The 14,362-nt window shown below is 50.8% G+C and overlaps 1 protein-coding gene across 1 annotated transcript in view; it reads left to right on the top strand.

Moving 5' to 3' along the window:
- The first annotated feature begins 415 nt into the window (after positions 1-415).
- Positions 416-14,362, top strand: part of SND1 (staphylococcal nuclease and tudor domain containing 1) — a 301,281-nt gene continuing 287,334 nt past the window's right edge. The window contains exons 1-3 of the mRNA XM_029912487.1: positions 416-457; positions 1,055-1,204; positions 6,505-6,625. Of these exons, the coding sequence (XP_029768347.1) occupies positions 416-457; positions 1,055-1,204; positions 6,505-6,625 (313 nt within the window). The remainder of the gene's footprint in view (positions 458-1,054; positions 1,205-6,504; positions 6,626-14,362) is intronic.

The raw sequence follows: 14,362 nt of genomic DNA, 5'->3' as shown, positions 1-14,362 counted from the left end.
TTGCTCACTGCTGTAGGTGCTTGGAGAGCAGCTCGCTACCTCCGCTTCAATCTGGCATTCCTGCTCTTATTCCTGAATCTAATCCAGCTGCAGCTGGCTGACCTGGTGGCTCCAGTGAAGCTGGTCATACAATTATTGGCTAAACCTCACTGCATCTCTGCTCGCCGGCAGTGTGCTGGGTCTGGCAGCTAGCCTCTGGCCCACTCCTTTCTGTCATAGTGGGACCAGCTGTGCCGTGCTTTACTTCTGCAGAAAGGGCTCACTTCTCCTGCCTACTAACTCCTAGCTGCCTACTAGCATCTCTCCAGATGGGGCTGGCACCCTTGTGTGCAGCAGACACACTTCCTGCTGTCTGTGCAGTGGCTGGAAGTGGGCTTAGCTGATTGTACTGCAGAGGCCTAGTGCTAGGATACACATGGAGCCCTGTAGTCCAGGCCCCAGGGTGCTGTTCAGCAGAGTAAAATCAAACTGCTGTCCCTTGGGGCTCAGGTACATTGTCCATTTTTGTGGACTTGAAAATCCAGTGTTGCAGCAAAAGAGCGAAGTTCTTTCAAAATTCCACATGTAGATGAACTCCGGTGTCTGTCTCACTCAGTGAGGGTGGGTCTGAAGAGTTTGGCGTTGACAGAACTTGAGCTGCCGCAGTTGGCGAGCTTTGAGGGGGTGCAGCCAGGAAAGGGGGTGGGAGGGAATGGAAGTTGGGGCCAGCAGTGGCTGTTGTGAAAACACCCCTGTGCACGTGGGGAAATTTTTAAGGTGCTGTTAGGAAGCGTGGAGAGTGATGCTTGAACATAATGATGGGTGCCAGGAATATAGCCTAGATACAGAACTGAGTGGGGTGAATTTGACAAGGGCCCATTACAGCGGAAGTGCAACTCCAGATCTGTAAGTGGGATCCCTTGGGCAGTGGGTGGTGGGAGCACAGGTCCCTGTCAGCACAAGGCCCAAGGCGGGGAGGCAGGGATGGGGTGGAACAGAGTATATCACTTGATGCTTCTCCAAGGATTTAACTTTGCTGTTGGAGTACTAATGTTCTCTGTCTGCCTCCCTGCAGGTCCTCTCAGGCTGCGCCATCATTGTCCGAGGGCAGCCCCGTGGGGGGCCCCCTCCTGAGCGGCAGATCAACCTCAGCAATATCCGTGCTGGAAACCTCGCCCGCCGGGCTGCTGCAGGACAGCCAGATGCCAAGGATACCCCTGATGAGGTACGTGTCTCCTTGCTGGCCAACGGGCTCGTGCATAAGGCTGGATTGCATTTTACTCCTCATGCTCAGAGCACCTCGTACTGTGGCCAGGAACTTAATTTAGAATAAATCAGGGAGATAATGTGGTTGCCACCCAAATACTGCCTAGCCCTGGCAGATCGCCCAAAAGTAAACCAAGCCAGCAGTGATTTTTTTTGCACTGCTCAGTATAGCAAGTCCTCGGTCTTGGACCAGCGTAACTTGATCCATGAGGTGGTGCTCCGTGCTGGCGGGGTGGGGGTGTCAGTGCAGACCCAATGCCCAGATCTGGCACTAGGGGGTGCTGTGCTGCAGGAATGGACTGGAGTCTGATCCTAAAGCCCCAGGGCTGGGCTGCAGAGAGCAGTAGGGGTGCTCTCCCTTATGTACTGACCTAATGCCCCAGTATGGTGGTAGGGGCGCTGTGAATTGGGGGTCAGGCACAGAGTCCTGGACAGATTCTTGCTTCAGCCTCGTTTTGCCTTTAAATTTCTCTAGCTGAAGAGCACAGTTAATTGTCCTCATCTGGTGCTGTTGTCAGCCAGCTTGTTGAGTGCCCGCTCAGAGGGAGTGGAAAGCGCCACCTATTGAAACCACAGGGCTTCTTCCTACAGCCTCTGTGCTATCTATCCAAGTAGTAGGGTGACCAGATGTCCCGATTTTATAGGGACAGTCCCGATTTTGGGGTCTTTTTCTAATATAGGCTCCTATTACCCCCCACCCCCTGTCCCGATTTTTCACACTTGCTGTCTGGTCACCCTGCCAAGTAGTGACCAGGCCCAGCCCTGCTTAGCTTCAGAGTCAAATGGGTCACAGCTGGAGACGGGAAGGGAAATAATTCTCTGAGAGGGTTTGTGAAAAGACTAATTCACAATCACTCAGCCCAGAAGGTTTTACTCTCAGCTCAGATCCCTCTTTAGCTAGGCAGGCAGGCGTCGTTCTCCATCTAAATTCACTGGTTTAATATGAACAGATTCTATATTTGAGTAACTGTAGTGTAGCAGTGAGCTTCCCCTCCACTGCCCCAGGTAAATCTTCCATGCTAACATACAGCCTTGGTTGGGTATGGGGAATAGGGGCTGGCTCTGCAGCACCCCATCGGGGGATAAATAGGACTCCAGCTGCCTTCTTTTGCCCCCCAGGATCACCAGCACAAAATGTGTATAGACCTTACACAGACCTGTGCTGAGAGAAGCAAATTTCAGCTGCAAGGCTCAGACGTCTCATTACCATAGTCCTCTGCTTCAGTCTTAAGCACGACACAAGCTACAGGCTGCAGATGCTAACTCGGGAGACTCTGAGCTGCCTTTGACTCGCTTTGCTCGAGGGCTAAATATAGAGGATTTAAAAGTTCCTCAAAACCAGACCTATTGCTACCTCCTCCAAAGGGCAGGTATTAATGCAGCCCTTCCTCTCCCCCCACCCCACTTGTTCTGGCTGTAGGCACTCAGACTGGCCATGTTTGAGTGCAGGGCATTTTTTAGTGCTGAGTCAGGGAGCATAGAGACGCGGCCAGGTCATGATTGTATTATCCAGGGCTGTATATTGCATTACATTCTGTCCTGAGATTGAGGGTCCTGTAACTCAAGGTTTTATGTAGTGTTCTGGATACAGTTACTCAGCTCTGGGTTCCCTCCAGTGTCTGAACTGATACTGGTAGGATACAGTAGCCTGGTACATCCTGCCTGGTGTTTTGTAAGGAGTTTAGACAATGGATATCTACTGGAGGATCTCACTGCAGATGAATTAGCAGGGTACTCTACAAGGGCAGTTTAACCACTCACTTTCAGGCCTGCATATTAATTGCAGGACATATTGGTGTCAGTGCCTGAACTTGGCACAGCTCTGATCTTCCACTGGTGGAAGAGTGGGGGAAAGGAACTCCCCACACATCCTCCAAAACGTGGTGTTCCTGTCTGAGGCTGGGTATCAGTGGCTATGTGCTTGCAGATGGCACATCGATAGCGGGTGAAAGCTAGGGTGAGATTAGAACTTTTCAGTCCAGAGTGAGGTGCAGTGTTTTCAGTGTAGTTACTGGGTTCTATTCCCAGTTCAGATGCTGATCAACTGTTAACCTGTGCAAGTTGCTTCACCAAGTCTTACTGCTTGTTTGTTTGAAGAATAAATAGAACTGTTTGGGAATTTTTTAGTATATGGATATTGTTGGAAAACGCTGATTCCTGCAAAGGGTTTTGGTTTGAATGAAAGGGTCAATTTCAATGCATAGGAAAATTTTGAAAAACTTTAGAAGTTTCAAAATTAAGCTTTAATCAAAATGAAATATTATAGTTGACCTGATCAGAATTTCTTTTGGATGTTTGGCTTGCAAAGAGTCTAGATTTTGACATCCTGTCCTGATGATTTGGGGATGGGAATTTCTTTTCAAATTCATAGGAAAGGAAAACCGTTTCCTTCCCAGCTCTAAAAATCAAGGACTTTGGTTTTTTCCTGCAATAATGCACCATCTTGGGGAACAATATTTGGCAGAGTATCCGCATGTCCCATTTCAAAGCAAATGGGGAGGTGAGGCTGGGGATAATACTGAAAAATTAGCCCAGAACATCTTAGTGGTTAAGACACCATCAGGGCAACATTCACTTAAGTAGGCACTGCGAGCCAATGTATATAACGAACGAAGGGCTATCCCAGGGGGCGGCAGCCTTTCAGCAGTGGTGTGCCGAGTCTTCATTTATTCACTCTAATTTAAGGTTTCGCGTGCCAATCATACATTTTAACATTTTTAGGTCTCTTTCTAGAAGTCTATAATATAGAACTAAACTATTGTTGTATGTAAAGTAAATAAGGTTTTTAAAATGTTTAAGAAGCTTCATTTAAAATTAAAACACAGAGCCCCCCGGACCCGTGGCCAGGACCCGGGCAGTGCGAGTGCCACTGAAAATCAGCTCGTGTGCCATAGGTTGCCTACCCCTGGGCTATCCTAAACCAGTTTGAAGAGACGTCTCAGTTCTGACTTCTCCTCTTTCTGGTCCTGATATGTGAGCTGTTCTCTGAGGATAGAGTTCTGGTCACATCCTGTTGAAATAACCCATCTGACCAGGAAAGGGCCCAGACTGTATTCTTCCCCGGTAGGGGAGACATTCCTTACAGTAGAGTAGAGGAATCCCTGTGTGGATTCTCTGCTCTGTGCAGTGCAGGAGATCAGACTGGAGCATCATGATGGTCCCTTCTGGTCTGAAATGCTGAGTATTTGCAGCACTTGGATATCAGCATGTGTAAGGTCCGGATCTAAGCACTTTGTGTTGATTTGCAGGGAACAGAACAAAGGTTCAGGGACTTGCTTTTGGGGTCATGTGACCGATCAGAGTTTCTAGGATGAGTAGCTGGTGGCTTCCATTAATGCAGGGGTTCTTGGAAGAAATATTTTGGTGGCCTCAGTGTGTGGCCACCAACTCTTGTTGATGGCCGCTCTCTCACTTTTTCCTAAAATACTTAATTAACTTCAGGAAAAACAAACAAATATGCACATAGACATGGCTAAATCATTGTAACTTATTTGTTGCTAGCTAGTAAGTCTGTTATGAAAAGTGATAATAAATATACCAGTATCACTATTCACAGCAGACTTACTCAGCCCTGTCAACAAGCCTGGGGACAAATTAAGCCCTAGATGGGGGGGGTACCTGGGGGGCCTGGGGCAATGGGGGTGGGTTGGGGGAGGCAGTGGAGGGCTGGAGTCCGAAGCAGTGTGGCCAGAGCCTGTTGCCCCGCTGTCTCGCCACCCCAGGTCTGAAGCCTAAAGCCTGAACCCCATCACCTCTGGGAAGGTGGGAAAACTCACTGGCTGCCTGGTCCTCCAGCATTGTGCTCCAGTGTCTCCACAGGGGGAGCAGTGCCCAATCACTGCTGGTGGCCCCACTAATCAACACCAAGGCAATGCATCCAGGAGCAACAGGAAGGGGCTGCTTCTTTGCACACACATCCCCCCCCCCCCCCCATAACAGTCCAGGAGGCTGTGGCACAGTGGCCGCATTTGAGAGAAACTGCATTAATGGCTGTGGCGTGTGCTGATTGCTCACTGAGTGGTAATGAACTTGCCCCATGTCCTCTTTTGGATAGAGGTGGTGGAGTTAGAATTAAGCCAAACCTGGGCCACCCACCCTCCCTGTGTTAGATGCAGTATAGAACTCCCTTAAACTGCAGGTCTCCTTGCAATGAGACTCTCCCTGGGGAGATGGTCTCCTGAACATCTTGCTTAGATGTATAAATGTCTCCTGCTTTATAAAATCACACCTGTCAGTTCAGCTAATTGTTGGTGGCTAGAACAGTGTTCTTCCCAGCCCATTTTCTCTGCTTGCCTGACCCAGCAATGACGTTGTAATACTGAGTTTCTGCCCTTGCAGCCTTTCTGTGGTTGGAGTGTGGGCTGGGGCATGGGACTGGGGGGGGGGGGCGGGTAGAGCTCAGATCCCACTGATGAAGCAGTATGGGCATACAAACTACCATAGAACATTAGACAGGAAATAGCCATTAGCTCATCTAGACCCCTAGGCCAGGGAAAGATTGCTTCTTAGTATGTTTGGCGCTGTTTGGTCCAACTTTAATTGTCTAGTGTTGGGGCTTCCACCTGTGCCTTGGGCAGGTGATTCCACAGCTGTATTCTTACTGTGAGGGTCTTCAATCCATAGTTTCCTCTGGCTGAATTTATGCAAGTGAGAGAGTAGGGAAGTGCCGTTGCCAGCCCGAGGCCCTATGGCATGGTCTCTGTTTTCCCTGCTGAGACTATCTGGACAGTATTCATTGTTGCCCCGGGGAGTGGTTGTGATCCTGACTACTTTGGAGCAGATCAAGAGGACAGCAATAGTATAAATGTTGTCTTCTAACTGGGGCTGCTCCTGACCTGTCAGGGCTGGACAGACTTACTTTCCAGCAGATGTCTCCTGGTATCTTTCGCTTCCAAACCACTGAACTGCAGGTGGCCTCACTGGGGTCTCCTGCAGGAGCAGTGGAATGCTGTCTGGCCAAGAGAACACCTGGCTCCTACGTAGCTCTTTTCATCAGCAGGTCCCAGTACGAAGGAGGTCAGTATCATTGACCCCATTTTACAGATGGGGAAACTGAGTAACTTGCCCAGGGTTACCCAGTAGGCCAGTGTTGAAGGTGAGACTAGGACCCATATCTCCTGAGTCCCAATCCAGTGCTCTGTTTACATTGCCTCCCTATGAGATCTCTATGCACTGTGTCCAGCAGTGGAAGGGGAACCCTTAGGGTCTGATGGTGCCCAGATTGACCTCCAGTGACTAAGTTTTCTGTTTTCCCCCCAGCCCTGGGGATTTCCGGCTCGTGAGTTCCTGCGAAAGAAGCTCATTGGGAAGGAGGTGTGCTTCACTGTGGAGTACAAGACCCCGCAAGGCCGGGAGTATGGCATGGTGTACCTTGGGAAAGGTGAGTAGTGGCTAGGGAGCTGTCAGACACCCACAAGGCAAAGTGTGCCATGCAGGTAGTTGAAGTGACGTGCTGCCCCTCAGTCTGGAGCTGCTGCTTAGTCCGGGTGAGCCTGACACCCGGCTGTACATTGCCGTTCTTCCTTCTGTGGTATCTTCCATCGTGCAGGCCTCAGGCTGCCATTTATAGCATTGCCACTAATTCTAGGGAAGTTCAGGTGCGGTTCTCACTGGGCCTCCGGGCACCCACTGGAGTTGGGTGCTGTGTTCCTATAGTGCGGTTTGCTTTGCTGGAGCCGCAGACTGTCATCGCTGAATGTGTTTGGGCTCCAGGCTGCGTCAGGTCATGGTGCTAATTGAATTCCCTTAGATTTCCTGTTGCAGCCCTTATTGCCATTATAAATCTTGTGGCTTTAGTCAACCGGAGACAGGCAACGGAAAGGAGTTCTCATAACTCCTGTTTAGTTCGTTAGCATCCTCGGACTGTCGTGTGGGTCAGTGCAGTGAGAATCGATGTTCATTGCCCATGGAGCTGCTTGAGAACAGCGACTTATAAGTGCCAGATAACCCACTTCTGAAACGGGAGTAGCGCTTTGAATGCACCCATTGTCCTTTTTAGGCCATTGCTTTAGTTTAGCTTCTGAATGTTCTATAACTTATAGCATCCTTCATACAAAGCTTCACTGAGCAGCTTGCAATGAGCTGCCATAGACAGCATGCTTAGACGGAGTCTGTTAGGGTCGTTCCTGCATACAGAAAGGGGCAAAGCGACCGATGGAGCAAGGAAAAAGGATCTGAGCTGTAAAAGTGGCACAGCTGCCATAAATATCCAGGGGGCTAGTTCCAGGGAGGAGGGGCTGGGGCTCAGGGAAGAGGAAGGCAAGTTGTGTGGTCTGAAGTTGAATGCTCAGGGCATAAAATGTTTTCTAGTCAAGCTCATCAGTCCAGGCTCTTGTTCCTGTTCTGATGGCTGAGAATTTAGTCTGTATGTCCTTGTCCTTTGCCATGGAGCGGGTCAGAAACCAAATCTGTGTTCTTCCCACCTCCAGGAGTTTTTGAGAGTGGGGGCAAAGGCGGTCATACACACACACAGCTCCCTGCCTAATGGGGCCTTGATTCTGATGTCTGGGGGCCTTTGGGTGCTTTCAAAGATTCCCAGGCCAGAAGGGACCACTCTGATCTTCTAATCTGACCTCCTGTATAATGCAAGCTGTAGCACTTCCTCACAATAATTCCTAGAGCAGGGCTTTTAGAAAAACATACAGCCTTGTTTTTAAGAATGGCTAGTGATGGCAAATCCACCACAACCTTTGGTAAATGGCTCCCAGGGGTGGTTTACCCCCGCTAGGACTAAGCTGGGAGGAGGATATTTGAGCAAAGTGTGGGTAGAGAGACGAATGCGAGGAAAGAAGCTATAAGGTGTTGGATGGAGAAGGAACAGATACAAACCAATAGAGAGAGAGACTACGAACTATGACAAGAAGTGGAGAGAAGCCAAGAATGAGTGCCCAACGAAAGTCAGACACGCAGAGGAAGTCACCTTTTGCTTTTCATTCACACAGTAGAGGGGATTGTCAGCAGGTCCCAGCTAAAAGCAGTGCACGAGTGGGGCACAAAGTTCGAACCTCTTCTCCCGGAGCGGGAGAGAAAGGACTTTAAGGCTCTGGTGGATGAGGGGGCGACGGCGGCCAAAGGGGCCCTTCAGGCCACGTTGGACGCGGCCGACACGGCAGCCCGTTCCATGGCGTCCGCAATATCTATGTGCAGGGCGTTGTGGCTCCTCCTGTCCGGGCTATCGGCGGAGGCCCTGTCCCTCATGCAGGACCTGCTGTTTGATGGAAAAGCTCTGTTCGCAGATCAGACGAACATCAGGCTGCACGGGATGAAAGATTCCCGTACCACTCTGCAAACCTTGGGCCTCTACGTACCTCCGGCTAAAGACCAGGCCAAACCGCAACTGTCGGCTCAACCGGCTAGGAGCAGATACAAGCTCCTGTACGAGAGGCCGAGGGACCAGAAGCGCCGGTCTCAGTGACAGTCCCGCTCTGCTCCGCAGCCAGGGCCCTCTAAGGGCAAGAGGCAGGGAAAGAGGCAGTGTTGACTATTTGCACCCCTCCCCCCCGATGGGCCTGGGGGACCCGGAGCATGCCCACCTCCTAGGGCAGGAGGTGGAGCGACTGCTGCACCTGGGGGCGGTGGAGAGAGTACCAGTAGAATTCCAGGGCAAGGGTTTCTACTCCCGATATTTCCTGATCCCAAAGGCAAAAGGGGGCCTCAGGCCCATCCTGGACCTGCAGGATCTCAACCGTTTTCTGGTCCTCTCCAAGTTCCGCATGGTGTCCCTGGCCTCTATTATCCCTTCCCTGGACCTGGGGGCCCTGGACCTTCAGGACGCATATTTTCACATCCATATTTTCGAGGGGCACAGGCGCTTCCTCCGCTTCCTAGTGAGGTTAGACCACTACCAGTTTGTGGTCCTCCCGTTTGGCCTATCCACTGCGCCCAGAATTTTCACAAAGTGCATGGCTGTGGTAGTGGCCTACCTCAGACGGGAGGGAGTACAGATCTTTCCATACCTGGCCGATTGGCTTCTCAAGGGCAACTCTCGGTCCCAGGTAAGGGCCCATGTGGAGCTGCTCCTGTCCACATGCGTTGATCTCGGCCTAGTGGTAAACAAGACCAAGTCAACGTTGGTTCCAGTGCAGCGCATAGAGTTCATTGGGGCGCTGCTGGACTCCTCAAGGGCCCCAGCCTCTCTCCCGCTGAGCAGGTTCGAGGCCCTAAAAGATCTCATTGCCTCGGTCACGGCTTTCCCGGTGACAACGGCGAGAGCGTGCCTTCGGATCCTGGGGCACATGGCGGCATGCACGTATGTGGTCCGCCACGCCAGGCTCCGGATGAGGCCCCTCCAGCTCTGGCTAGCCTCCCAGTTCTCTCAGGCCCGGGATGGGCTAGACAAAATTCTCACGGTACCGTCCCCGATACTTGCCTCCCTACAATGGTGGTCTTACTTGAGCAATACGTTGCAAGGGGTTCCTTTTCGGGAGGCGACCCCGTCTTTAGACCTGGTGTCCGATGCGTCGACTTGGGCTGGGGAGCTCACACAGGGAACATACAAACCCAGGGGATGTGGTCAACTGCGGACTTGTCCCTCCACATAAATGTCAAGGAGCTCAGGGTGATGCAGTTGGCCTGTGTTGCCTTCAACACGCAACTTCGCGGCAAAGTGGTCAGAGTCCTGATGGACAACACCGCCGCGATGTACTACATCAACAGGCAAGGCAGGACTCGCTCGAAGAAGAAAAGACAGTTACCTGTTCCGTAACTGGTGTTCTTCGAGATGTGTTGCTCAGGTGTGTTCCACATCCCGCCCTCCTTCCCCTCTTTCGGAGTTGTCCGGCAAGAAGAAACTGAGGGTGGGGGGAGCGCGCAGCTCCCCTTATAGCGCGATATAGAGGCGCCACTCCAGGGGTCGCAGCGGTGCTCCCCCAGTATGGGTACTGCTAAGGGAAAAACTTCCGGCACCGGTGCACGTGGCGAGCACGCACACCTACTGTGGAATAGACAGGAGCAACACATCTTGAGGAATGCCAGTTACGGAACAGGTAACTGTCTTTTTTCAGCCCCGTTCTTGTGGAAGCGCCCCTTTGGAACGCATGATGGAAATGAGGCATACATTTAACAGTGAAGGTAATTAACCACTGGAACCATTTACTGGGGTTGTGGTGGATTTTCCATCACTGGCAATTCTTAAATCCAGCCTGGAAGTTTTGCTGAAAGCTCTGCTCTAGGAATTTATTTAGGGGCAGGTCTCTGGCCTGTGTTAGAGGAGGCCAGACTAAATGATCACAATGGTCCTTTCTGGCTTTGGAATCTGAGTAACTTATTCCGAAATGGTGCGGTGGGGTTAAAGACCTTGCGGACTCTTAAGTATCTGCCAGGTCAGGATTTGAATGGGAGACCTTCAGAGAGCTCCTCGAGGATGCTCTGGAATGAAACACAAGGGTATGCCCATGGTACTATCACTTTCCTCTTCCCTGAACTCCAGGTGTACATCAGTAGTAAAAATGAGGGGCACTGACAGGAGGAGAGCCCTGGTTGCCTTCCTCTCCATGCTACATTTCCCCCTCCTTTCTTCTGTTCTCTGTTCTTTGTTCTCTATCGTCTGTTTTGCTAATTCCCTTTGACTTTACTGCTTGTTGGGTCTCTGCGGGCATAGGCGCTGACTTAGTTTTCCCTAGGGGTGCTCCGCCCCTTCCCGCAAGGCCCCACCCTTGCTCTGCCTCTTCCTGCCCCTGTTTTGCCCGCTCCCCGAGACCCCCCCACCTGCTCATTGCTCTCTGCCTTCCCCCAAGCCCCTCCCTGAGCCGCCAATCAGCTGTTTGGTGGTGTCACCAAATTGCTGATCGGCAGCGGTGCCACTGAACAGCTGTGGCTGGTGGGTTCTGAGCACCCACTTTTTTTTTTTCTGTGGGTGCTCCAGCCCTGGAGCACCCATGGAGACAGTACCTGTGTCTGCAGGGACAGGAGTTCTGGTTCACGCAGGGAGATGGCTGAAGAAGCTGAATAGGGCTGACCTCGTGTGTAAATAGATTGGGCAAATGCATTTTGCTTCCCTATTTCCCCGTGCTGGATTAGTTAGTTCCTGCTCCTCAGCTGTCAGTTCAATGCACAAGGATCTGAAGTGCCGAAGGGAGAAGGCTCAAGCCAATGCGCAGTAAGCTGGTGGGTCACTGTCTAAAGAGGGAAAGGATAACACCAACCAGTCATACAGTGCTGTCCTAACCTAGCAGTAGACTAACAGGAGCATAACTTTCATCAGCCTTCAGAGTGTCTGGGTCACTAGTGAGTCTTCAGTCTCATCCATCTCTCTGCATGCAAGGGATTGTTCCCTGCTAAACCGGTCTGTTTTATGCTTCAGACTCTAGCAGGACATTTTTTCTGGAGTCAGGTTGTCCCATCACTGCTGTTGCCCCTGCCTCTGGAGTAGCTTGCAGATGGAGACGGGACATGGAACTAGATGGACTGCTCATCTGATCCAGTCTGGCGGCTGTTGCCCTCAGGAGGGAAGGATGGGTACCAGCGCTTAGGGCACTAGCGTGGCACTTGGCAGACCTAGGCCAGTTCTGTGCTCTGGCACAGACTGCATATAGCCTTTGGTGAGTCTCTCTCTGGGCCTCGTTTCCTGCACCTGTTCTACCTTATGGGGGTGTGGGAGGATAAGTGCATTAAAGACTCAGACACGGGGGCCAGATAAGAACCTTTAGGTTCTTACACGTCCCAAGCATTGTGGCTTCTACCCCTTCCCTAAAGGTTGAGTGCACAGCCTCCTGCATCTCGCAGTCGAGAGTCTTCACCAGTGCTCTGCTCAAGTAGACTTCCTTAATGTCCTCCTGCTGCCCCTACTGATTCCTCTCCTTGGCTACAGTAAGCCCTCTGTATTCACCTATTTCCACTGTTTTCAGGTCTTTCCTCCATAGTGGTCTCTCAGCTGCTCGTCAGATCTCCACTCCTGTGCTCTTTCCTGAACTCCCATTTGTCAGTCCTGTCTAACTCGCTAACACCAGTGTGACCCTATTTGAGTTTCTGCTCAGGAGAGGCCTGGAAATTGAGTCCCGGCCGCGGCAGGTACAATGGCCGAACTGTGTATAGGGAGTGCCTGCCTTGCCAGCATGCTCAACTCCCTCCCCCTCTTACAAACCATTCACTCTTTGGTCTCTCCCAGGCATTCCAATAAGGGGCTGCAGCTGTGTGTAACCTGTCACCAGCCTTCCTACAGTAACTGCTATTAGTTGCTCTTGAACCATTGACAGAGGTAAGCTGCTGCCCTACCAGTGTCTGAGCCATTCAGCCTATCACATAGGAATTGCCAGACTGGATCAGACCCAGGGTGCATCTGGCCTGGTCTCCAACAGTGGCCAGCACCAAATGCTTCAGAGGGAGGTGTGAGAATCTCCTCAGTAGCCAGTTGTGGGATAATCTGCCCCCATAATCCTTTTGAAAAGCTGATGCTACGACTGACTCCTTGGGAGAGGACCACTGTCTCTGTAACTCCCTGGCTTCTGTAGCAAATCCATTCTTCTGTCAGGAATCTTGGAGCGTTTGTGTATTTATCATCAGAAGGCAGAAGTAGAGCACGTAGTCTGCTGGAAATAAATCTTGAAAGGATTTTGTTCTGACGTGACACTGCTATCAGTTTAAGTGCTCTGTTTCAGTATTCTTCATCCTTGTTCTCTGCCACATAAAAGATTTTTATGCCAGGCTTCCTGTGTAGGTGTCTCCCTTATTGTTAAACTGTGTGACAGGACAGGATTTAGATGAATAGACGAAGCATAAAACATTTCCTGATGAAGTTTGTCTAGATGTCAATACAATTAACAATGCCACAACAGCCTCACCAGGCAGGTGCCTTCCTCCAGCTGGATTCTAGCTCTCTATTAGTGGTCAGAAGCTTGTAACCTTTGTACCTTGTTCTTAGCTTTGGGTTGAGCAGAGTGGGAGAAGCACGCACCTTATGAATTGGAAACACACCAGCTGGGGCCTTAGAACCAACCTGGATTTGTCCTTCACTTCTGCTTCTCTTTTAAGGATGTAGCATCACTTATTTCTTCTTTTCGATGTCTAATAGGAGCGTCTTCCCCCACTATGAAGAGCAAAAGGATTGCTACGGTTCTAGAAATGTCTGAGGAAATCTGACATGGATTCATTCTGAATGTACCTAGAGCCAGAGGCTGCTGCAGCCTCACCTGGGTAGGCCATGAACTGGGGGGAGAGCAAAGCAAAAACCTTACCTCTTCCGATCACCCAAGTTGTCAGTTCCTGCCAGCTACTAATCTGCCCCCTCCCTTGCCAACAAACTGTTCCAGCCTCTCGGGCTGGAGAGAACCCCATGTCTGAGTCGGTGTCTGTTCTGTGGAGTCCAGTCAGATGCACCCTTGAATGGCTGTGGTCAGGTGTGACCCATCGCTGCCACGTTAGACACAAAGTTGGCTGTTGATTCTGAACAGAAACAGGTGTTTGTGCGGCTGTGCACTATTGTAGCAGTTCATGATCTCACCCTTTCCTGGGTTTGTCTAGAATTCTGGTTCTTTCCGATGGCATTTCAAAATCCCCTTTGATCCTGTTGCATCTAATTACCTGCCTGTCCTATGCACTGGCTTCTGCTGCAGAGGATGGCCTGGTCACGTATAAATATTCTTTATCCCAGACTGATGTGCAGATCTTATGTCAGATTTTCTCCCTTATTTTCTTCCCCTTCCTTAATTCAGTGTCATCAGAGAGTGGCATGCCCCATATATTCTTATCCTTGTGCTTTGCTGACACCACACTCCTCCTTGACAACCAGTGCCTGTTGCATCATGGTGCCACCAGACTGGCACTGCGTTGATCTAGGTGTTCCCTGGGGCAAAGGGACACTCAGTGGTATTGGTGATCTGTGAGACTGGTGCTCCTGAATCATTCCAGCACTTCTAGGAAATCCTGCCTGAAGTGGCCACATGGCAGCTGCTAGAACCCTGTTTTGTGGCCAAGCCTGCCCTTCACCTCTCCGAGCATGCAGAGGGATTGTCAAGGTGGTGGTTTGGAGGAGGTGGGTATCAAACTCCATAATCTAAATGACTGGGTGAAAGTGGTTAGCTGGGCAATTAACTAAGTCTGCTCTGAACAGAGTTCACTTGTGCTAAAGTGCTTTTAATGCTTTTTTTGGGGTGCAGTGATCCATATTTCGTGTGTGGGTGGG

Source organism: Terrapene carolina, unplaced genomic scaffold (genome assembly GCF_002925995.2).
Source record: "Terrapene carolina triunguis isolate 2854851 unplaced genomic scaffold, T_m_triunguis-2.0 Scaffold230, whole genome shotgun sequence".
NCBI lineage: Eukaryota > Metazoa > Chordata > Testudines > Emydidae > Terrapene > Terrapene triunguis.
The sequence above is the reverse complement of the archived record's forward strand: the minus strand, read 5'-3'. Positions and strand labels throughout refer to the sequence as shown.